Below are 25,883 nucleotides of genomic sequence, written 5' to 3'. Positions count from 1 at the left end.
CCTCCCTTAAACATGAAGTCTAAAAGGGAGGGACTTTGAGGAATATGGACACATATCATAGGCTGGAAAGATGGTGACTTGTTTAGAGATGATAAAATACTTGGTCAGCTTTGATAGTTTGATACTGGAGAGTAGACCAAATGCTGCTATAGCTATAGCATTAGGGGAAATGTTAGGAGAAAAACTGAAAATGTTGACAAGGGATGGCTCTTTCTTGCTGTGTTCAGCAAAGTCCTAGCAGAGAGAAATGTACTTTTATCTATTGAGGCAAATACCTGTGGAGATGGAGGAAAATATCACCTCAATAAAGAAAGAAATTTCTGACATTTTAAAAAAAATTGTGATATATGTCATTTATGAACAAGAGTGTATAAAATATATATGTACAATGTAAACAATATTTTAAAAGTAAACATCCACAGAGTCACCACCCAAGACAATAGAACACTGACAGCATTTCAGCAGCTCCATGTGCATTCCTCAGTCACATTCCCTTTTCTCCACACAGAAAGTCATTATTCTATCTTGGGGGCAATAATGTACATACTTCTTTGTATAATTTGATTTATGACATTCCTAAAGTGATATACACGGTTTTGAACTACATGCATGGACTCTTGCTGATGGCATCCTTCTATGATTTGCTTCTGTTGCTCCACATTACGTTTGTGATATTCATCCACTGTCTGATGACCTATTCCTTCATTTTCACTAATGTGTAGAATTATACTGTTTGAATATACATGAAAATACAATGGTAGGATTTAGCCTTTCTGCCAATGATGACTATTTGGCTTATTTCCATATTTTTTGGTTATTACAGTGCTGCTATATGTAACCTTGCAAATGCTTCCTAAAAACATCTTCAATAGTTATCCCAAGGCATTGTATCAGTTATGGTCCTGGCAGTAAAAAGAGAAACCTTGTATTTTGAGATGAGTTTTAAGAAAGGGACCATTTACGAAAGTGTGGGCCGGCTGTGTGTGCTGTGTAAGTCACTTCAGTCGTGTCTGGCTCTTTGTGACCCTATGGACTAGAGCCATCCAGGTTCCTCTGTCCATGGGGTTCTCCAGGCGAGAGTACTGCAGTGGGTTGCCAAGCCCTCCTCCAGGGGGTCTTCCCAACCCAGGGATCCAACTGCATCTCTTATTTCTCTGCATTGGCAGGCGTGTTCCTTACCACTAGCGCCACCTGGGCAGGGTGTGAGGGAAGCACAAAAGATAGGGCAGCACCTGAGGGCTAACAAGGGCAAGACTCCGTTGCCACCTTGTAGGGTGAAAGGCTGAGGGTAGAGAAAGCATTGTCAGAGCCTGGAGAGGGAGCGAGAAGAGAATGACATATGAGGAATATGTGACCTTTGTTCAAGAGACTTGACCAGCTTCAGAGAGGTATATGAGAGAATAAACACCCAGCTTCATCTTCTATCCTTGAAACCTTCTGCAGTGGCTTCTTGCTGCCATGATGCCTCACTGGACATAACACAGAATGAAGGGCACAGAATAAATCGGGAGGGCAAATGGAAGATAACCAGCACATATACAGGAGTGCAGTTACACGAGTATACACATCTTCAGAATTACTAAAGGGACTGTTTTCCAAAGAGGTTGTTTTCAAAGTAAGAGTTCATAGGGACTTCCCTGGTGGTCCAGTGGTGAAGACTCCGAGCTCCTAACACAGCGAGCCTGGGTTTCCTCTCTGGTCAGGGAGCTAGATCCTACATACCACTTGAGGCAGCTAAAGATTCCACATGCCGCAACGAAGATTGAGATCCTGAGTGCTGTAACTAAGACCCGGCACAGCCATGTAAAGAATTGTGAATGTGAAGTTGCTCAGTCATGTCCGACTCTTCACGACCCCATGGACTGCACCCTCCCAAGCTCCTCTGTCCATGGGATTTTCCAGGCAAGAGTACTGGGGTGGGTTGCCATTGCCTTCTCCAGGGGGTCTTCCCCATACAGGGATTGAACCTGGGTCTCCCACATTGCAGGTGGACACTTTACCCTCTAAGCCACCAGGGAAGCCCATAATGAATTAGCCCATAATGAATTAATTAATAATTATAAATAAAATAAAATAGTTAATTAATTAATATAAATAATTAAATAATTTTTTAAGGAGTTCATATTGCTACACATCATCACCAAAACAATATCATTAGATCCTTTCATTCTTATGAATCTAGGAGAGATGTTATAATCTCTTTGAGGTTTTTTTCCCCATTTCCCTATTACTAAAATGGCTGAGGATGTTTTCATGTTTCTTGGACATCTGGATTTCTATCTAAAGTGCCATTTAAAGACTTTTGACCAAATGTCTATTGGTTGTCTTTTTCTTACTGATTCATAGGAATCATTTGTGTATTCTGGATTATATACATTCTGGATACTAGTGTTCTGTAAATTATATGTGTTGCAAATGTGTTCTCCCAAGTGGCTCCCTATATTGTCACCCTCTACATAGGTAAGATTATAGGTGCTTAATCTTTGTGGTTTCGCTGTGTTTTTTTAATGTCCCCCAAACAAAAGTATAATAAAATGAGTTGGATTATTAGATAAAACAGAAGAGGATGTGGAGAAAATTCTGGGCAAAGAAAATAAGACTGAAAGTAACATAGGTAGGAAAAGAGTGGAAAAGTAAGGAAACCACTTATATTGGCTACAAAATTAAACATTTGAAGTTTCATTTTAAATTTTTATTAAATATTACTAAATGATAACATTTCATTAAATGAATAATCTAAATGAAAATAATATAGTATTTACTCTAATGTTGAAAAATCAATAAAAATAAACCTAAAACAAAATAGAAAAGAATATGGTATCATTTATTTTTCAATACATTAAATCAGTGCTTCATTGAACTTAATTTTCAGAGAATTAATGTAAGTAAATCATATGATCAAGAATCGCAGTTCTATAACGAGATACTTATCATAGCATATAATATTAGGCATGAAATTGGTATTCTGATAAACACTAAGCCTAATTTTAAACTAGCTAGTTATTTAAAGTCAAATTACCACTTCGGTGAAAGGTTGTGTGAGATCCTAATTTACACTATTCTTAAAACATTATGTCTTTATACAATTAGGTAATAAGCTATAAAATATAAAAAGAATAAACAAAAATATGAGAATAAAAGATTCGGTTCCTAAAAGCAGTAACAGACAATGGGTCCCATTTTCATGTTTCAATTAAATAATTGTTTTGTTTTGTTTTTCATAAAAACTCTTGATACCATGAAAGCATTTGGAGCAACTACTTAAGCTAACTAACAATTGTTAAGCTGTCTTCTTTCATGAATATTAATAAAAACATGATAGAAATAGAACTAAGATAAATGAGGTGTTTTATTTATTTTTTTAAATGAGGTGTTTTAAAACACATTAATCTTTTGAACTGCACATTCTTCTCTAGAAGATCATGATAAAAATAGAGTGTACAATTTATTCTTTTTTTCAAAGATCTGTGTAAAGTACAAATACAACTGATAAGAAATGAAATATTGCCATCTAAAAGTCCTAAATAAGAAAATAATGACCTTGAATCTTAAATATTTTTTAAAGTGAATAAGTGCTTATTCATTAGATAAAGAAATTTTAAATAAGAAAATAAAATGAATAATCATATTTTAAACAAAAGTTATTTTAACACAGAAAATAATGCTGTGATATTATTTTCCTTAAGGTAACAAAAGCACGCAGACTAATTCTTTTAAGCTAATACTCTTCATAGAACTTATGATAAATATTAGTAACGAATTCTCATGAGGTATCTGAAGATACTAGGACCTAAAATATAATTATTCAAAGTTGTAGAAGATACTAAGATCAAGCAGAGCATCCAGTGCCAACAAAGTGGCTAAGTGCTAAAAAATTCTTATGCTATGATAGTTTTATCTGAACCTATGAAAGCCCTTATAAATGTATGTTTTTATATTCACTATAAAACATAATAAAGAAACCACTTCCTGATCTCATTCCCAACTTTTCATTTTAAAATTATCTCTAACAAAATTATCTAACTGAAGTATAACTGAAAGTGAAATTCTCAGTTATCAAAAGATGTATACAGAAGTAAATTAGTATATATCCCAAATTTATACAAAGGGATTATTGTACTGGCCTTTCACTAGATGAACCTGTAAGCTTGAAACAGGGAAGAATACATTCAGTTATTATAAAATAACAAGTTTCAATCAAAAATTGATAAAATGTTCAACATTCATTTAAAAAATACATCAAGAGTGTGTCTGGGATTGTTTGGTCTTGTTTTCTTTGATGCTGAGTACTTTGTCATCAATCCTGGCCTAGAACGAAACAGAACATTGTAATGAAAACGCACAAAGAAGAATAATAAGAACAACAGAAAAGCATAAAGTTAAATGCACGAAGAGATTTTAAAAATTGTTTATGCAAATAATTGATTTTAAAATTTTTACTTAACGATTTATAAAAGCACATTTTAACATTTCCTAAAAATCAGGCCTCAAAATATAACAATTTCATACCCAGCTTTATTAAAACTCAAATTAGCCATACCTTTTTGCTTTGTTCCCAGTCTTCTGCACTTTGCCTGAGTTATCTTTAGAGGGAAGATAATGCATAATGAATAACATGAAGTAGTAAAAACAGTTTCTAAAGATTTAAAAAGTTAAAGTTAACAGATTAGAGATAATAAAAATCTCTTTAGGACTACGTATTTAGAATTTATAAATAATTTCTTTGTATTTTACTTATTTCATTAGTATTGCAGCTAACTTGGAAGCTGGGTTAGAGTCAGAACTACCAAAAAACAAGTTAAAGAGGCTTTCTGGCTATATAATTATAGCTAATTTACCACTGTGCCTTGGCAAATGTTCTCTGAAGGAATTTCTCTTTTGGATTAGATCACTCAGTTCCCTAAACCTTTGAGTTCACTCTGTGCTAAGTCAAGCCTAAACCAAAGATTTCCCGAAATTTCAAATCTAATGGCTTCAGCTAATTCTAACCCATGGTAAGGTAACTAACATTTTCCTAAGTGGCAGCATACACAAACTATCCCTTTAAAAGTATATGTTTTAGATTTAATAGCAATCTGAATTTTAATAAAACATTCCTAGAAAATCAAACTCTTAAAAAAACCCATAAACTCACCAGTACTTTTGGAGCTTTCTTTGGGTTGGTTACATGGATTAATCTTATCCTTTCTCAGTTCCTGGATAATGCCTTTATTTAAGCAAACATCTACATGCCCATTGAATAGGGTAAGATCTGAAGTCTTTTGTTCTAGGTTACAAACAGGACAAACTAGAACTTGGTCACTGATTACTTCATATAAATTAGGTTGGGGGGGTTCTTGCCTTCTTAATGACCCAACATCTTCATTTTCCAGTGAAGCGGTATAAGAATTCTGAGGACAGTGTTCCATATTAAATGATTTGCTTGAAGGACCAGAACATTCCTCTTCACTCAGCTTATTACTTAAAGCCCTTATATCATCTGTATTTGATGGTTTACCAGTAGTCTCTACCAGCTCTACAGGATCTACTGACATGATCTCTGTATTCTTCTGGTGGGTTTCATAACCCTGCTTCTCACAGAGAGAAACAGAACCATATACATTTTCTTTCTCGTTCACTTCTGCAGAGGAAGCATGTGAACATGAGGACATTTTGGGGTTTCCACTGATGGAAGGTCCATTAAGACATGCATCTACATGTTTATTAAAGGCTTCTAGACTGATGCTTCCTTGCTCCCTAAAGCAAACTGGACAGGTAAATGTCTGACAGTTATGTGATTTCTCCACCATTTCTAAATTCTCACTCATCTTCTTGTTTAAAACTTGGAATGACTGTGATGTTTGCAAACTTTGTTTATTTACGGTTTCACATGTAAATGTGTCTTGGGGGCTCGCTTTCCTTTCAGATCGTTTTTTATCAAAGAAACTCTTCTTATGAGACATTTGTGCAGGTTTTAGAAACTGATCTTTATCAGTTTTCTCTAGTATACAACTGGTGGCTGAAAGGGCTTGGTTTCCAGGCTGTAAGAAGCCAATAATGCTCCTTTGCTGGTGTTTCTTCTCCTCTTCATTGGGAAAACCAGAGAGCCGCACCCCTATATTAAACCAACCATAATTAATCCATTTCCAATTCAACAAAACCAACTCAACTGTAAAGCATAAAGTCATTTTGTGTAACAGTATTGTGACACTTATAAAAAAGCCTGTTTAGCCAAAAATAATAAGCAACACTGCATATTCTCTGAATTAAAGAATACTTTTCTAAAGGTGGTATTATGAATAGAAATTTACTCTCTTTATAATGCTAGGTATACTAAATAATAAGTATCTATTGCAGTTAGCATGATTATATAGGTCTTTCAATTAATATCTGACTCATGATACCATTAAATACCGAGTAACTAATTGGAGTCAATTGCACTGATTCTTTAGCTCCTTTTTTGCAATAGGCTCTATTTTTTAGAATAATTTTAGGTTCTCAGCAAAGTTGAGTAGAAAGTACAGAGAGTTCTCATATATACCCTGCGTCCACACATGCACAAACATCCTCCACCAGAGTGGAACAGCTGTTACAACCAATGAACCTACACTGACATGGACTATTATTCATAGTCTATAGTTTACATCACGGTTCACTCTTGGTGTTGTACAGTCTATGGATTTTAACAAAGGTATAATGACATGTATCCACCATTATAGCATCATACGGAATAGTTTCTCTGCCCTAGAACTCTTTTGTGCTCTGCCTATTCCTCCAACCACTGATCTTTTCAGATCTCTACCATTTTGCTTTATCCAGAATGTCCTATATTGGAATCATATAGTATTGTAGCCTTTTCACATTGGTTCTTTAAGTTAAAAATATACATTTAAGTTTTCTCCATGTCTTTTCATCATTTGACAGCTCATTACCTTTCTTTTCTTCTCCCCCATCCTCTATCCCAATAGATCATAGATCATTTCTTTTATGTGCTAAATAATATTTTGTTGTCTGGATATACCACAATTTCCATTCACCTACTATTGGAAGACATCTTGGTTGCTTCCAAGTTTTGGTAATTATAAATAAAGCTGCTATTAACATCTACTCTTTATCTCTTTTAGCTAATATACTATATTCAAATTGATTTTCATGTGTGCTATCTTTCATATGTGAAAGTACAGCTGACGACCCCCATTCTTAGCAGTAAAGTTGGCTTATCCCTAAACATTCTCTCACTTGTTCACTTTGGAAACATGGTTTGTTTGCCTTTTTTACCCCATGATGGCTAGAAATGTGGTTTTATACTGCCACAATCCTTTATCTGTAATTCTGAAATCTAAAAGCTCTGAAAATTGTAAGCAACAAATGGTAACTGATGACAAGATTGATGTGAAGCTATTTTGAGTCTTTACAACTCAGTGTGAATATTTTTTGTTTTGCTACAGAAATAATAAAATGTTAGATCATAAAGTGCTGCCTCAGATCCCAAAAGAGTATTACACAATATACTCAACATGTACTGAATTTGTTCTCTAAAATTTGAAGTTTAAAATTTTGAAAAATACCTAACCCCAAGGATTTCAGTAAGTATTGAAGGAAAAGAATGACTTTAACTGATTCTTACTAGAATTAAACTAGTGATCATGGCTTCACATGCATCAGGTTCTAAGTATCAAGAAAAATGAAAGTAGAAGAAATACAACTCCCTGAATGGGTCTAAGAAATAAAATGGAGGTGAGACTATTTCTCAGATTGACTCTTTGGAAATGTCTTGCAGATTTTAAGGAAAAACAGTAAAAGTTATACCCATAAGTCTTAATCTCAAAGGATGTGGAAAATCAGCATCAATTTCTGTTCTTAGCAGTTCTTTAGCAATAACAAATATTTCTTCTGCAGTTGAAACAAGAGCTGAAACTGTAGAGGCACGAGTTTTTACTTCAAAGTTCACATTCTTTAGCTTAATGGTAACAGTTTTACCCTGTAACAAACAGAATACATTATTTTATATAGCTCTTTAATGTCTAGAAAAAAGTTTTTTACATGTTAGAAAAATTCAGGAAAGTCTCTTATGTACAGAAAGTATGGAAGTATAATCAATTATTTACAAAACACGGTAATGAATACTGTCATAAAGAATAAGTAAAATCTGTAAGCAATCTAAAAATCTGATTTTAGTCAGTAATTATTACTTTCCTCTCCAGCTGGTTTTTTATGAAAGACTTTTATATAAAGGGCAAAGTTAACTGGTCATTTCTGTTAACTTTATTCTGTACTATAGAAATGTACACTATTATAATAAAAGATGTTAATAATGAGGGAAACGGTATACTGGAAGTCTCTATATTTTCTTTGTAACTATTTTATAAATCCAAAATAATTCTAAAATTAAAAGTTCATTTAAAGTTTTTTTAAAAAGAACTCTCTTTATATTTAAGGTATAATAGAGAAGGGTTATAAGAAAATATACATCAGATGGCCTTTTCTTTGTAACAACTTTTTAATGCTTTTGTATTACACTTTGTAATAACTCCATGTCTGTTTTGAGAGTGTTGGAAAAATACTAAACATAGGTTGTTGTGAGTGAAGATTATAAAACACGAAGTTCAAAGACTTCCAGGTTTTGTTCTCAATGTATTAAGCAACCTGGATTAAGGACTTGAAACAAAATGCCTATTCCACAAGCTACTGTCTACCTGACCATGACATCAAAGGATAACTGGAAAGGCATTTAAAACAGTACAGTTCTAGAGAAATCCTTCTCTTTGCCTTATTGTTTACTGCCAATATAACCCTGATTTTGAACTTACTCAAATGTACTCCCAATGTAATATAAACTCTGGAAATATATTGGAGTCACTCCAGCCTCGTAAATTGCTCCTCATAAAATGACCGCATCACAGGCTTCAGATAAGGGTCAGAATTCAATGTGTCTCTACTGAAGATATGAACTCTTTTGATATATCCCAATTTGTTTTTAAATGCAAAATCTAACTCTTAGTTTAAGGTTGCTTTTTATTATTAAAAATTTAGAAAACTAAGAATACCACATAAAAATAAAGTACCTTAAGTCCTTCTTTCTGCAGATCTTGAGCAAGTTCACTGCAAAGTTCTTGGCACAAGCTGTACTGTTCTTCTGCTTTACTTATCTCACTGAATGTCCTACGAAGACAAGAACGACTTGGGTGCACAAAGTCAACTATACTTCAGGATAATTTAGAAATGATAAAGTCCATGCAAATGGCCTAGCATTAAGGTATATTTCCTATAGTACTGAATAAAGTTTCCAGATGTACTAAGATATAATTAAGTAACAACATTCAAGATCTTCCTAAATAATGGGAGATTATTTATAGCTAAACTGATTAGCAAAGGTACATTTGTTCTCTATAATATTTTTTAAAAGATGATTAAACTCACCAACATATAAGGATAATGCCCCAAGAACTTACAAAACATTAGGATATATAGGTATACAGACCCTGTTACAGAGCACTGTCTTAAGAAAGTACAGATGAGAACATCATTCCAATTATTGCATGAATATTATCTGGAAGAGATTTATCTTCAAGTAGGTTTACGGGGTTGGTTCACGGCCCCTATATAAAGTTGTTTATAGACAATTGGAAATGGGCCGGTAAGATTAAATGCAGAACTTGTGAGTTCATTTGCACAAGGGTGTTGAAGGTCATATTAACAAAAAAGAGGAAGACACTAAAGAGAGAACAGGGTAACCAGTAAAAAACCTTGAGCAAACCCTGAAGAGTCATTCAGTGAAAAGTGGCCCTTCTAACCCAGCTGCCCACAGCAACCCAGTTTTGCTCCCTAGCGGCAACCAACATGGCCAGCTTCCTATTTATTATTTATTCCTCTAGAATACTGTATGCATATAAAAACTATGTTATACTTTTATAAATGAGCAAACACTTCCCCTATATAAATAGTAAAATATCAGACACTGTTTACCACTTTACTTTTCTCATTCATCCTGGTGAGTTCCCTGTAAGTAAACGATTTCCTCATTTTCATGTGGCAGCTGTGCTGTGCTGGGCTTAGTAGCCCAGTCGTGTCCGACTCTTTGTGACCCCATGGACTGCAGCCAACCAGGCTCCTCCATCCTTGGGGATTCTCCAGGCAAGAATACTGGAGTGGGTTGCCATGCCCTCCTCCAGGGGATCTTCCTGACCCTGGGATTGAACCCAGGTTTCATGCATTGCAGGTGATCCTTTATCAACTGAACCACCAGGGAAGTCCAAAAATACTGGAGGGTAGCCTATCCCTTTTCCAGGGGATCTTCCCGACCCAGGAATTGAACCAGGGTCTCCTGCATTGCAGGTGGATTCTTTACCAACTGAGCTACCAGGGAAGCCCTTTATATGGCAGCATGATATCCTAATTTAAATATGTAAGATCATTTAACCAATCCTCTATTTGTAGATACTTAGGTTATTTCCAACCTTGTGCTATAATAAAAAAAATGCAATTCACAACTTAGTATAAATGTAAAATGACATGTGATGACACCTGTGGAATAAAGAGAAGAGTGGGATAAAGAGAATAGTGGGATCAAAGTACATGTGTATCTGTATCTTGATAGACAAAATCGCTTGCTCCCTGTGGTAGGCCAAATAATGGTCCCCAAAGATGTCTAAATTCTAATCTCTTAGAATCTAGTACATTACATGGTGAAAGGAATTTTACACATGTGGCTAAATTAAAATGGGGGTGATGATCCTGGACTACCTAGGTAGGTTCAGTGTAATCCCTAGGCTCCTTATGAGGCAGGAGGGTAAGAGTCAAAGAAAGACAAAATGTGGAATCTGAAGATGGAGAACGGCGTGTGAGCCAAAGAATGCAAGTGGTCTCTAGGAGTTTTTAGTAAGGAAATGGACTCTGCTCTGGAGCCTCTAGAGGGAATGTAACCCTGCTGACACTTTAACTTTAGGACTTCTGACCTTCAGAACCACTAATTAGAAACTAGCACACTCTCCTTTAGAGTTTAATACCTTTTTCACTCACATAGTTTTGCCAATGGTGTGTGTATCTTTGCCAACTTGATTAATGAAAAATGCTATCTCAGAGAATTTTTAACCTGTATTTCTTAAATAAGAGACTGGGATTATTTTCACATGTTTGTAAAGCCATTTGTACCTTCTCTTCCATTAACTAATTGGATCTCTGTTCATTTTTTCTTATTGGTTTGCTGGCCCTTTCTTAAGAAATAGTAATATTAGTTAATATTCTTGTACAGCAAGCAATGTTCTCAATAACAAAAGAGAAGACAAAATAGGAGGGAAAAAACCATTAAATAGGAAACAGGACGATGCTATCTCACATTTGAATGCTTTTTCCCCTCTTTTCTTTTGGTTGCATGTGTGCGTGTGTACGTGCGCGCTAAGCAGCTTCAGGCATGTCTGTCCCTTAGTGACCCAAAGGACTGGAGCCTGCCAGCTCCTTTGTCCGTAGGATTCTCCAGGCAAGAATACCGGAGTGGGTTGCCATGCCTTCTTTTAGGGCATCGTCCGGATTCAGGGACTGAACTTGTATTTCTTGTGTCCTGCATTGCAGGATGATTCTTTACCGCTGGCCACCAGAGGAGCCCTTTCCTTTGATTGCTCTTACGTAAATCACAGCCTAAAACAGCAATTTTTATTAAGTCATTTACTGAGTGTGTTGTTTTAGAAAAGTTATTCAGTTTTTCTGATCACCAGTGACACATGTGCAAAATGAACACAGCCTCACAGCAGGTCCAAGGTTCTCTTTCTGTTGTTGTGCCGTTGCTGTGTGCAGGCTCTTTCTAGTTGCAGCAAGTGGGGCTGCTCCCTAGCTGTGGTGTGGGCTGCTCCCTGCGGTGGCTTCTCTGGCTGCGGAATGCAGGCTTCAGTAGCTGCAGCGCAGGTTCCGCAGCTGCAGTGCGTGGGCTTAGATGCACGTCGGGGATACTAGCTCCCCCGACGAGGGGCTGAAGCCATGTCCCTGCTCTGGAGGCAGACCCTTAACCACTGGACCACCAGACAAGTCTCGGCCCGAGTCTTAAATGTCTCAGTGGAACTGTGGCTCTTTGGGGAGACAAGTGAGAGGCTTCTCAGACAATCACATATATCCCAAGATAATAAGGCTCCATTGAGATTTCAGCCAACTTCCAACCAGGATTGGAAGCCACTGAATGAGATCGCCTCTAAGGTCTCGTTCATCGGGATCTTACTATTTGGTCCCTTCAGTCATTTAACAGTATTTGAAGAACTTCAGGGAAAACTTCCATTATTGTATCTTAAATTAACTACTCAGTATTATTCTTCTTATAAACAAACCTAGAAATTAAGATTTGGAATCCTAAAATTCTTGGTTTTCATTGAATAGGAACAAAACTAACATTAAAAAAAAATAACCGCAGTTAAATTTTTTTTTTCCCATTGAGAGCATAGCAAGCAAAGATAATAAAGCATTGTACTAGAATATTTACTTTAGGGGTGTCAACTGCTGAAAATTGTTATCTGGTCTACAAATAGATTTTTTAAGTTTCAGTGATATTTTATTAAAAATTAGTTTAAAATTATACAAATTATGAATAATTAGTAATAAAGCATTACCTCTCAACACTCCTGCTTTTCCTCTCTCCATCCCTTGAAATGAAAAAAATAAAAAGATTTTTATTTGCTTTCCAAACAACACTGAGTTCCTTTTAGTCAACCAAAATGATTTAACATCAGCTACCCTTTAGAGATCTCAATAATACTTTGGATTAAAAGTTATACATCATTAAATACAGTGAGTTTTTTAATCTAAAAACTATCACCAAAGAATGTAGATAGATAAGCTAATATAATTACATGCATGATGGATCAAGTCTATATCTATCAAAGAACACATCTGAAAATAGGATATTATAAATTGTTTCTATTAAAAACCTGAATATCAAAACTCACAACTGATGAAATCAACAGAATGTGGTAGCATAATGGTTTTCAGCTATAAGATATAATTGAATTTTGAACAGTTTGATTATCTAGTTTTTGGCCTTGGGCATATCAGTACTAGCCTATTTATTACCTATACCACTCTATAGAAGCTCAGTCAAAATGTGGTCTATGGCAATAGGATGATGACTGCGGACCTGAACCATCTAGTTAGGTTGGATTTTAGCTGCCCTGACAGGAGTAGTTAAAACCAAAAATCTGAAATGACACATAGATTATTCATTTTCCAAATATTTCATGAACCAATTATGAATCAAGCATTGTTCTAGGCCTTGGAGATACAATAATGAACAAAACAGACCAGGTGCCTGCCTTTAAGAAACTTCTATCCTGGTGGAGGCAGACAAACACAGAAATAAATAGAGAATAGATTAGAAAGTAAAAAGCACAAGAGATTAAAAAAATAAAGCTAATTAGGGAAATAGAGAATATAGAAAGAAAAGTAGGTTTGCTATTTTATATTTTTAAAAATTACCTATGAGTTTCACTTAAAAGCATTACCTCCTGCATCTCTACCACTGGTTAATATCTGCTATGTTATATTAAAAACTATATTGTTTTCAAGCACTATGGAAATAAAAAGAGGGTAATTTTTGGAATAAAGAAGACAGTGTTATTTTCCATCATCTTCAAATACTGGATTATTTATAGTACTGTGATGTCCTTCTCTTATCTTTCATCACATCCACTCAGGATCAAAGCCAGCTACCTGGATTCGAAAGAATGAGGAGCACAGAAAGAGAAAAGCAACAGCATAGGCCTCACAATCTCTGTAAGATTTAACAGATTTAACTGATTAAGCAAACATTTTATACGCCTCCTCAGTAATCTTTTAGTTTCAGTTCAGTTAGTCATGTCTGACTCTTTGTGACCCCATGGACTAGAGCACGCCAGGCCTCCCTGTCCATCACCAACTCCCAGAGACTAGTCAAGTTCATGTCCATTGAGTCGGTGATGCCATCCAACCGTCTCATCCTCTGTCGTCCCCTTCTCCTCCCGCCTTCAGGGTCTTTTAGTTTAGTTTAGTGTTAATTCTCATTCTTGTTTAGTGCCTTCTTTTCACCCACCCTAAACAGTGTACCCTTGTAGCTCTGGGATTCTTTTTAAGACCAGGATGAAGGAGCAGCAGGGAGAGAACACAGGGCTTCTCTAGTTGTTTCCTCTCCTCCTAGGTCTTTGCCTGGCTGGCCCCTTCAGGTCTCCACCACTGGAGGACTACAGCCGGCACCACCTCAGCCTCTCAGGTCAATCTCTAGGCCCCTACTCTGCCTTACTTTCTTCACTTGGTGACTTTCTTTTTCCCGCACTACTCTGCAAACTTTATGAAGGCAGCATTTCATCTTGTTTATTGCTATTATCCCCAGTGCCTAGAAGGGTGCCTAACACAATGTACTCAGTAGAGGAGGAGAAATGCAGGTAGTTCATGAAGGATTTCAAAGAATCACTACATCTGTTTGTTTAAAGAGTGAGTTCTGGAGCATAAGCCATCTTTCTTTCCTCGAAAATCCAAACACCAGTATTCTTATGTTCTGAACAAAGAACAAGGCAGGTTCAGAAAAGAAAGCACCCATCGTTCCTCTTACCCATCTATCCAGTTGCAGGAGCCAACAACCTAGGAGGGATTCTTTATTCATCACTTCCTTTTCTTTCATATCCAATCTTTTGACTCTAATTCAAAAATTATATTCTGAGCTGAGCTAGCCTAAAAGAATTTAAAACATGTTATCCTTCTAGCCTCTATCTCAATGGTGAAAACTGTTATTTCAGCAGACGATAAAGAAAAAGCAGAATGATTATAGATACAGATACAGATACCTTGCCAGGTGTGTCGAACCTAGACCCAGGGAAATATGAAGGAAATGATGCCAAGATGTTTCAGAGAAAAGGAGAGAAAGTAATGCCCTCTGTTGGTACAGTTCTGTACAAGTAATAATTCCAAGGGCCTTTAACATTTTCTCTGTAACTTTTCCTATTCCAGAAACCTAGAAGAGAATCAACATTTATCATTAATACATTTTAAAATTAAGGTAAGAACTGATATTATAATCTCATCATACCTTTTATAACTCATAAAAGGTATAAATAATGTCCTAGTTTTAAAAGTCATGCAAGAAAATGACTTTAAATAATTTTTGGCTGTATTTCCTAAACTAGTGTTGCATGGGAATTTAAAACTTTAAATTCCATGGAGTTTTTAAAAAGCATTTATAAAAGAGTTCTGTGGTCATATAAACTCAGGGAATGGTAGAATAAATGACTTCTTATTCTCTTTTCATTTTTTAAAATCAGAGTTATAGTTGACATACACCATTAGTTTCAGGGGTACAACACAGTGATTTGACATTTATATACATTACAAATCAATCACCACAGTAAGTCTAGTAACCATCTGTCCCCATAGAAACTTTTAATATTATTGACTATAGACTCTAGGCTATTCATTACATGACTTTTTTTTTTAAATAACTCCAAGTTTGTACTTCTTAATCCTCTTTAACTATTTCTTCAGAAATCAGAGGGTATATATAGAGGATAAATTTCATATAAAATCTCACCTTTCTAATGGGTAAGTCCTTGATGAAGTCCATTACAGCTTGCCTGTTAGGTAGAATTTGGTATTGTCCATTTGGTTTATTCTTATCACTGCATACTTTTGCTAACATCATATTGGGTGCAATGCCTTTAAAGAAGAACACTCTGATGACTCAAAGAACATGATGTATACAATTTTAAAACACGTGATAACAATACATAAAAAAATTAAATACAAAATCTGAAACTATGTGGAAAGCCACTTTAAAAATAACATTTGATTATTCTCTATCTCCCCAAGGCTTGCTATGGTTTCAGGAAAAGAAACTGTATTAGTTACTGTGGCAGCAGAAATGAGGAATATTTAAATCTCCATGGTATTTTAAAGTTTAATTTTTGAGTTTAAATGATAATATTAGTTTCCTACTATATTTAGTAGGAATATAGTCTGTCTTATAGAAAAGATTGAGAATATAATTTAGGATGAAAGCTTTCTCTTTGAAAAGATCTTTCGTATAGATTACCCACATAAAGGGAAAAAAAAAATCAGATTCTGGTTTTTAGTATATTTAAAACAATGATAATGAAATGTGTGCATACTTTATATGCACACAAAGCAAATTACCACCACTTATCAGAGAGGTGTTTTATAATTTCTAGGTGTCTTAATGATTAAGATAATTGGAAATAGGTATATTCAAATATAATAAATAATTTCAGTTTTTATACATATCATTCTAAAATTTATTACTTATTCTCACGCTTTGCCAAAGGAAGAAAAGACTAACCCAATTATAATATGGCTTTGTCAAAATAACCTAGGGTCCTCATGAATATCAGTTTCCGAACTAAGACACAGAGATATCCTCGTGAGTGACTGACATATGGTGCTCTTTTCCCCTTTACCAGATGATCCTAGATTGCTATGCAGCTTGCTGGTGTTTTTTCTGTCTTGTCCATACCTTGTACAGTCACCTGGGCCCTTTTTTTGTACTGTAAGTCTTCAAAGGGAAAACTGATAAAATATTATGTCCAAAACCAAATTAAAATATATTTTGTGTTTTGAAAAAGATAGCTACATGAGCTTTATGGTAAGTTTTTGCTTTGGACACATGGACGTTTCTGCTTAATTCCCATTTATCTATAGGATCAGAGCATTCTAAATAGGTAAACTGTCAGAAGTTAATAAAAAAATGGCCACATAAAATTTGTTAACTACACACTTTATAATGAGAAACTACTAATATTACATTTGAATTAGCTAGTCTGAAAGTTGTAACTATCAGAACCATCCTTTTAAATACCGGCACTGGCTGTGAGGGTTGTTTTCTGCTCGATCCTGAAACGAATTTCCTTCACCACTTCCTCAGCTGACGTTCCAAAAACAACTGAGTTTTGGTGTATTTGAGAATTATTCGGTTCTTCAGAGTTCACTTGGAAAGGATTTCCTGGGGACTGCAAATCAGGAGGACTGTCTTCAAAAAGGAGTGGAGAGATGGACCTTCCCAGCTCACTCAGTTTGTTAACTTCCTTTCCTGGATTATCTAAATTGTAAACAGGAACAGTAATTCATCTTCATTCTAAGAAGTACATACTTCATAAATTAAGTTTCCGTCAATCTTTTTAAAGACAAAACAAATCTCATTTAGTTTTGTTTCTAAGAACCAAGGTCAGAAACATTATCATTTATATTTTTAACTGTTTAACAAAGAAAACACTGATTCTAAGCTTTTCTTAAAAAGAATATCATCCATTTCCACTGTATACAGTTTAAAAAGAAATACCTTAGGTAAAATTCACTAATTTTTGAACAAAATTAGTTGAAAACAAGAGTTGGAATTAGATTCACAGTACTTTTTTTTCTTAAAAAAAAAAAAAAAAAGAAAGTTTTTTTCCCCTTTACTCATCTCTAGGAGAAAAAAGAACCTTAAGTTAGAATTTAAGAATAAGGAAAAGGCATTAAGCAACCTAGGGCAATTATGCGTGAAAGATAGATTTTATTTTTAGAGGAGAAAAAAACCTTAATGCTTTCTTCATTCATGGTAGAACTTTCCAAGTGTTAAAAGAATCTGAATTTTATTCTTTCAAATGCTGATTTTAATTTTAACTTCTTTTTTCTTTTTATAAAGTATCACTCTTACTAACAGCACATTTGAAATAAACAGAAATTATTTTTGGAAGTTATACTTCATTAAATATATAAATTCTTAAGGTCTAATCAGATTAACAATGATCCAAGTTTAAGGGTGAGAAGCCTTTATTATCAAAGGGCTGTTAACTGATATTATTAAAAAGTAAAGCAAAAATACTAATCTGGTTATTACCTCTTTTGAACAAATCCATGAACTTTACTTTCTGGGCTTAATGGAGAAGAAATTGGTTAAAGTGTAAAATTTATAAAAATAAGATGAACAACAGAGCTTTCTGATCCACTCCACAATTCTTTTTTATTTTTGGCAGCCCCACGTGGCTGGTGGGACCTCAGTTCCCAGATCAGGGATTGAACCTGGGACACAGAGGCCAATGCACTGAATCCTAACCATGAGACCACCCAGGAACTCCCTCCAGCCCATAATCTCACTACACATGAATGTTTTCCAAATTAAGGTACATACAGAAGCAAAGACTAAACTCTTAGTTTCAAGACACATACAAATGCATTATACTTAAAAAATGAAGTTGGCATTTTAGAAAGAGTTTACAGATAACACAAATAATATGACAGATACCTGATTAATATCAAATTTTTAAATATGTAATATCAATTAAGTCACAGATATTTTCCAAATCTGAATTCCCAGGCCACTACAAAATAAGGCTTATTTTCAAATTATATATTAGCTGTTACTTATGTACTTCAGTTCCTTTTCCATTATTTGCTTTTAAAATACAGAGCAATTAAGAGGGGATTAAGACTGTGGCACAGTTGAAATGGCATCTACCTGAACCCTTTCCCCACCTAGAGGTGTGGAAGTCAACGTAAAGAGCTATGGCAAACCTGCAGGTCTAGAGAGAAACCTTCACAGCCCCCTTCTGCAGTTCCTGGGCCACGTTTTACACTGCAAGCTTTTGTCACCACATCCTCAGGTGAGGCACTGACTGCGGAACACCATGACAGAGAGCAAAGCCTGCCGTTGTCAGCTCCGCTGCTCAGAGTCACTGCTGAATGGTATACAGGCACTGACTATGGAACACCATGACAGACAGCAAAGCCTGCCGTTCTCAGCTTCGCTGCTCAGAGTCACTGCTGAATGGTGCAGTTACCTGGTCAATCTGTCTACTTCTCTGCGAGGCCTGGCTCTGCAACCAACCACTCAAGTGGTTTCCTATTTGCTTTCTGAAAGAAATATCTTTATAAGCCCCATAACTGAGGTGATCAAAGTGCAAAATTAAAGTTTCTGATAATCTGAAATACTAAAAGATCCCATCTGGATGGCAAGTGCTAAAAAGGTTACGGTACAGTATTTTAGTTTTTTATATTGGCTAGCACCATCCAGATTTACAAGAAAGAATAAACATAAAATTATTATTATTATTTTATTTCTATATAGACATGGTAGTTAACAATACTTTTCCAAAAGTGCACCTTTTAGAAAAGGGGCAAACAACAGAAAAATGCCTTGGACTTTAGAGGAAGATATGTCAGCCACCTGCTGTGACTCCAAAGGTAGGTTGGAGAATTCACTGTTGAAAGCTTCTCTTGGCATAATGTGAAATCAGACATGCCTGAAAGGCCAGTCCACAGGGACTTAGATATGAAAAAAAAAAAAGCTAAGCTATTTAAATTGCTTAAGAATATGAAATACATGAAGAGGAAAGTACATAGATAAATGTTAAGAACGACAGGTATTAAAAATTCACAGCCTCATAATGAGTTTGGATGTACAGTAAATGAAAAGAACATTAGTAGGGAATGAAAACATTTATCTCAGCCCCAATATAATTTTTTATAACTTATTGTGAAAGTAATTGTTATAGGGGCTTCTCAGGTGGCGCAGTGGTAAAGAATCAGCCTGCTAATGCAGGAGAGGCAAGAGACACAGGTTTGATCCTTGGGTTGGGAAGGTCCCCTGGAGAAGGAAATAGCAACTCAGCCCAGTATTCCTGCCTGGAAAATGCCATGGACAGAGCCTGGCTGGCTACAGCCCATGGGGTTGCAATGAGTCAGACAGACTGAGCACACCACGCCAAGAATATAGGAGACCCTCAGGGAGTGATTCAATGTAACTATTGACATTTAATGGTTCCCCTCCTTTCTCTTGTGAAAGTTAAGGAATAGAGTAAGATTTTAAGCAATCTCAGGCGATGTGTGTCACTTCCCCAAACAAGTTCTACTAAGAGCAAAACACCTTTTGCTTCAAGACTACGTCCAGAACTGTTTACTGCTTATGTTGTTTAATGATTCTCTAAGAGAGAGAGACCTTAGAGTTCTAAGCAAGGTAATAAAATTATGATTTGATGTCCATATTAAATTTGCTCCTAAGAGGTGAGCCCCAAACCATGGTAGCATGTCCCCTCTGAAGCAGTCAATGAGTTGTGCACATGAAACGTGGCTATCGGTTTAAGCAAACCCTCTATTTCTACCTTTTCATCTAGGTGAACTTTGCTCAGGGGTCCAGGGCAGCGCTGGCATTTGAAGTAATCACACCCCGGACAGAGAGCTGACAGAGTACATGTACTCTCTGCATGTTTTTTGGCATTGTTTTGGATAGATAAGGGTCCCATTTGAAAAAACCCTTAGGGTCATAAAGGGTTTCATTACATAGAAAAAGAGCCAAAATAAGGTCTAAGGCAAAGAAGGGAATTGGAGAATCATTAATTTTGGCAAGGTTAAAAACAGTAATCACAATAACCAGATTATGGAAAATCTATGAAATAAAGGGGGAAGAAAATCCCATCCAATGTTTTAGTATGTTTGAGACTAATTTTTTTTTAAAGTCTATTTTCTATTATTAACAGCTACAACCAAAGGCTACCTTAAACAGAGAACCTCCTCAGATTCAATGCAATCCAACCCTCAGTTAGGTTAGATCTTAAGAAAAAAACTTCTATGAAATTACTTTGGACAGGGACTCTGCACACTCAAACTCTAAAGATTTAAGAATTTCATTTGGTTTAAAAGTGACATTCCACACATTTATCTCAGAAATCCTACTGGTATATTTAAGTTTCTGATTTTCATTTTTAATACTTTTTCATAATAAAGCTATACCTAGTCCTACATCTATGCCTGCTAACTGGTTAATCCAAAGGGTTTTTTTTTTGAAGTCTGATCATTCTAATAAATTGCTTACCGTTTTCTAGAGAGGTCCCTGCTGTGATGAAATACTTCCTTTTGTCCTCAGGCCAATTTTTTCTTTCCTCTAAATGCTTTGTTATATTCAGGTAGGCTTCATCAAGACTCATGGCCATAAAATTGGGATCATAGTCAGTAAGGATTTCCTTAACCTTCAAAAGGAACATGTTTAACATCATTCTGATAGGCAGAGAAAAAGTTAAGCAACATAATTTTAGGTAGCAGGTCAAAAGCAGAAGTGGGAACAACAGGATCTTGATCTCCTTTTATGACCTTCTTTTGTTCATTTTAAAAAGGAATAATCTTACATGAAGGTACTATGTTGCTTTAGAAAGTAGTTCTACTTCAATTAATTATGTCTATAAAACTCTACTCAATAATGCATGTATCCATTCAGAAAACAAAACAGCTACCAGGATTTAGAATGGAAAAGATGACAAAAACTGTAGTGTTAAGCCTATGACTATATTAAATGATGGGGAAAAGTCTGGAGTTGCATCTTGGAATAAAATAAATATGTAAAGACATCAGAATCTCTGTATGATTCCAGAAATGCCTTTTACAGAAGATAATTTTATTATATGAAGCTAAGAAGTTTTTTTTTTTTTTGCTATGAAGTTTTTTAACCACTGAAGTATTAGCTGAAATTAAAGGAAATGGTTGCCAAAATAATATGTATATTAGAAAAACATATTTGCTGAAATATGTAATGTTTCATCTAGTGTTTTAAAGCTGTCTGTGGTATCATGAGAAAAATCTTTCTAGACGTTTTATAAAAAGAAAGCTTTTTTGTTTAACATAACTATGAACAGCTGAATCAAAGGTAATTTTAGGAAATGTCACAAAAAACTTGGCCAAGCTTCACTCAGAAAGTGCCTTAATTAGCTTTGTTCTTATAGAAGAAATCATTTTCACAATGTGCTTAAATGGAATCTTTTTCGTGAAAATGAAACTGGAAAGTCAGTAGTTGGCAGCCAACTAAGATGATTCTGAATGAGAAGTGCTCTCTGGAGACAATGAGTACTCACTAACTTCCTTTACATAAGATACTTCTTCAAGAACAAAAATAGACAGGCTCCAGTGAAAACGAAGTACTGAGGCTCGGAGAACAGTTAAAGCAACTCCACTCTTTTGGATAAAACAAAAATGGCTTTTTCTTAAACTTTTAAACAAGCCATAAATATTGATGCATTTGTTGTCAGTGCATCTGCACTACAGTTCATTTACAGATAAGAACCCACTTGTCATCTGCAAATAAACTAGTTAGATCCTGATCAAATTTGAAGACAGATTTCTCTAACTCATGTAAATAACTAAAACAATTTGGTTCTCATTGTTATGTTGTCAGAAGTTTTACTGACTTAAAGCAGAACTTAAAAAAATTCTTACAACGTCTTTGAAGGATTTTCAAACTTATTAGTATTAAAAGCCTAGGTGGCTCAGTGGTAAAGAATCCTCCTGCTACTGCAGGAGACGTAGGTTCGAGCCCTGGGTCAGGAAGATTTCCTGGAGAAAGAAATGGTAACCCACTCCAGTATTCTTGCCTGGGATATCCTACGGGCAGATAAGCCTGGTGGGCTACAGTCTATGGGGTTCCAAAAGTGTCAGACAGGACTCAACGACAACAACAGATACACGGGGTAACCCGTGTGAATGGGCCTCCCCTTCCCTACCACCTTTGCAGATGCAGGCACCAAAGCCTTGCTTCCACAGACTGCTTTTGAAAGAACTGTTAAAAACTTTAAAAAAATTTGGGGTGGAATATCATTTTAATTTGGGGGAGCTTTCATTTCCAGGGGAAATGAGGTGGAACACAAATAAGAAGAGTGAATCTAAAGACAGTTTACATGACTAAATGGTAATAAGTGTGAGACTGGAGTTTTTAAGTGTTTCGATTCAGACAGCAGTCTTTAACACAGTGCGTTTTGCCACAGTAGTCTAAACATATTTTGACATCATACATTAAAATTTCAATTTCTGACTTCAGTTTTAGCACTGGCATGATGGTCCAGTTATTACTGAAACTAGAGGAAAGGACAGTTTTTCATACATCACACTTTAGGCAATTTTTGTGAATAATCAAATCTCTATTTTTCAGAAATCCTCTTCAAAGCAGTATATTATTCCCCTTTTTCTTTGATTATGGTTTTCAGGATATTAAATGCTCATAAGCCCCTTCACTAGATTATGGGGCCAGGAGAGCAGCTAATCAGAATAAGTTAATGTTGTTACTGTTAAAAAACACTGATAAAAAATTTACTTAGAAAAGAGCTGGAATTAATGATATGGAATTAAGTCTGCAGATTATAAATATAAGGTGATTCTAGAAGAAAATGTACACTGCACATTAGCAGAAAAAGAGCTAAAGTTAATTTAGGTTATAATTAAGGTAATGCAGGGTTTTCCGGGGAGATAAGAATTTTCTATGCAGATGAGAAAACACATGGAAAAGCAAAAAACAAAACAAAAACAAAAACTGGGAAATAGAAGGGCATAGTCTGGACATATCTGCAGCTCAATGCTCGATACATAAGCTGAGGAAGTGGTAGAAGGGACACTTACAGGGATTAGACAAGGATAGATTCTGATGTGCTACGGTATTTGGACCTGTCTCTATATATGACGCGAAATCAACAAGAGGCTATAAGCAGGAGTGAGATAGCAGACTTACCTCTCTACTCACAGCTTGGTATTTGTCAAAGTTTGGGGGCACTATAATAAGCTGTGGGCAGAGTCTTTTAGCAATAAATCCTGGCATGGCTGCACGAACACCGAATCTCCTTGCGTGGTAATTTGAAGTAGACTGAAAGAGAGTGGGCCACACGGAGAAAAACATTCAAACCAAAACTGACATACTGATCGATGCTTTCAAGAGAACCACATTACTGATGTGCATTTTCAATTCAAAGACATTTCTTTTATAGGCCACTGTCTCAAACCAAGCTTCTGACTTCGTCGTATCATGGTATAGTACCACGACGCTCTCCACTGTTGTCTCATATTTATAATGTGACATGAGGTAAAAAGCAAGACTGTGCTATTAAAAAGGTTCTCTTACATTTCAAGTAACTAAACTTCATTGGCTTTAATGAATATCTGTAATACAGTACATATAAAAGTTTAGATGACAGAAGGAGATTTACATGAAAGTTATAGTGGTATAAAGCTATACAGTACAAACAGTATAGAAGTTACAGAAAGTAAAAGTACATAAAGTAATAGTATAGCATAATACTATGGATTTGGAATTTGCTCTATTTGGGATTTGGGAAATTTTTCATCTAGAAAAAAAAGAAATATATGGTCTAATATATGGTCAGTTAAATTAAGTCTCAAACATGAAATGATTAAAGCACAAAAGAACTTTTAAAATTAAGCTTTATTTCCTAAGGCCGAAATTTTTTTTTTTTTGGTGAAAACATTTTAACTAGGAGATGGCACTTAATAATTATGAGAGTAAACAAGAAAACATTACTTATTAAATCCTGTTGATGAAAATACCTGGCAACAATCTAGGCTAATGTGGTAGGCCACAGTACCACTTAGAAAAAATTAATCACAAATGGAATCCTTGGAATCTCAAGTGAAAAATTCAAAGAATGTAAAACAAAATCTACCAAATGAAAGGGTATTTCAGAAATGATAATATAAATTTGCCATTTATAGTTTTCAAGTGGCATTTAAAAATCTTGATAGTAATCAAAACTATGCTAATCCTTGGTCAACATTCTGGAATAGAAAATGCAGACAGCACTTGGAAGACAAACCAATGCTTTAAATATTAATATGAAGAAATCTATTGGGATTGATATTAAAAAAGCTAGATCTACAGTAGAGTAGAAAAACAATTTTATATATGACGTCCTTTAACCTTTAGGTTTGTGGGGGATTGTAGATAATAGTCACAATCTTTCACAGTTCCTCCTGTCAAAAGGTGGGTTCTAGTTCCTCTTACCAAGAGACTAGTGTTGACTTGCTTTGACCAAAGGAATGTGAGGGAGTGACATTATATGAGTCCTGAAACCTAGGCATGAAGAAGTCTGCAGCTTCTGCCTTTGCTTCTGTGGGGTCCAGCAACTATGTGAAGATCTCGTGTTAGATTACAGAGGTCTTATTACCAGGATTTAATAAGACCATGTGGAGAAGCAAGCGCCATGTGGAGGGGAAAGCTCATAGCTAGAGGGATATGAGTGAAGCCATTTGGGACCCCTCAGCTCCAGGCAAAGTCCTGGCCAACCCCAAGTGGGATAAACAAACCCTCCCCATTGTACTCGGCTCAAATTACAGAACCATGAGCCCAAATGAATGTTCACTAAGTACTAAGGGGCTCATGTGCATAATTTCACATAAATACATGGTGATATATATTCTTAATAACACTGAATACTTTTCTTAAGTATTAGTTGATGATTTGTAGGAAAGGGGAGTGTACTTTCTATAAAGTTATTTTAGAACCAGGACTGTCAGTTGCCTACATACTTGTGGGAGCAGAGAGAATGAACAGACTGTAGTTTCATAATAAAACAACAACTCAGGAATCATGTTAGTAGCTATCGAAGGCATTGAAAAGAGTTAGAACAAAGAAGAACCTTCCTTATTTCTTGTGTATTTTTTTTTTTTAAACCAAACTCATCTATTTCAGTTGCTGTTTCTAACTCCCAACCCATTTTTGGCTACACACAGCTGTCGTGGTCACCTACCTGCTATAGTGAGGGTGGTAATAAGGAAAAGCCACACAGTAACAGAAATGCAAAGGTTTCAAGTCATGAAAAGAACTACTCAGTTACAGGACTCATATTAATAAAACACCTTACTCCAAAACTGGTGTTGGTAAACTTTTGCTGTAAATGCAAAAACACCTTAGGCTTTGCAGATCATGTGGTCTCTGCGGCAATTCCTAACTCTGCTCTTTTAATGAAACAACAATAAGTGAGTGGGTGTGACACTGCTCCAACAAAACTTTTTTAATTTTTATTGGAGTAGGTCCCACGGTGGTAAAGAATCCGCCTGCCAATGCAGGAGGCAAAAGAGATGTGGGGTCAATCCCTGATTGGGGAGATTCCCTGGAGTAGGAAATGGCAACCAGCTACAGTACCCTA

The 25,883-nt window shown here is 35.6% G+C and overlaps 1 protein-coding gene across 2 annotated transcripts in view; it reads right to left on the bottom strand.

Moving 5' to 3' along the window:
- Nucleotides 1-3,050: 3,050 nt before the first annotated feature.
- The window catches only part of POLK (DNA polymerase kappa), an 81,035-nt gene continuing 58,202 nt past the window's right edge, over nt 3,051-25,883 (bottom strand). For both annotated transcript variants that reach the window (XM_065941119.1, XM_065941118.1), the window contains exons 5-15: nt 23,456-23,587; nt 20,783-20,936; nt 16,793-17,032; nt 15,512-15,636; nt 14,772-14,938; nt 12,570-12,602; nt 9,045-9,141; nt 7,789-7,960; nt 5,135-6,094; nt 4,541-4,583; nt 3,051-4,308 (exon numbers count right to left, since the gene is read on the bottom strand). In XM_065941119.1, coding sequence (XP_065797191.1) covers nt 4,224-4,308; nt 4,541-4,583; nt 5,135-6,094; nt 7,789-7,960; nt 9,045-9,141; nt 12,570-12,602; nt 14,772-14,938; nt 15,512-15,636; nt 16,793-17,032; nt 20,783-20,936; nt 23,456-23,587 — 2,208 coding nt within the window. In that variant the 3' untranslated portion in view covers nt 3,051-4,223. The remainder of the gene's footprint in view (nt 4,309-4,540; nt 4,584-5,134; nt 6,095-7,788; nt 7,961-9,044; nt 9,142-12,569; nt 12,603-14,771; nt 14,939-15,511; nt 15,637-16,792; nt 17,033-20,782; nt 20,937-23,455; nt 23,588-25,883) is intronic.

This window comes from Muntiacus reevesi, chromosome 7 (genome assembly GCF_963930625.1).
Source record: "Muntiacus reevesi chromosome 7, mMunRee1.1, whole genome shotgun sequence".
Taxonomy (NCBI): Eukaryota; Metazoa; Chordata; class Mammalia; order Artiodactyla; family Cervidae; genus Muntiacus; species Muntiacus reevesi.
Note: the sequence above shows the minus strand (reverse complement) of the source record. Positions and strands in the feature narration are given on the sequence as shown.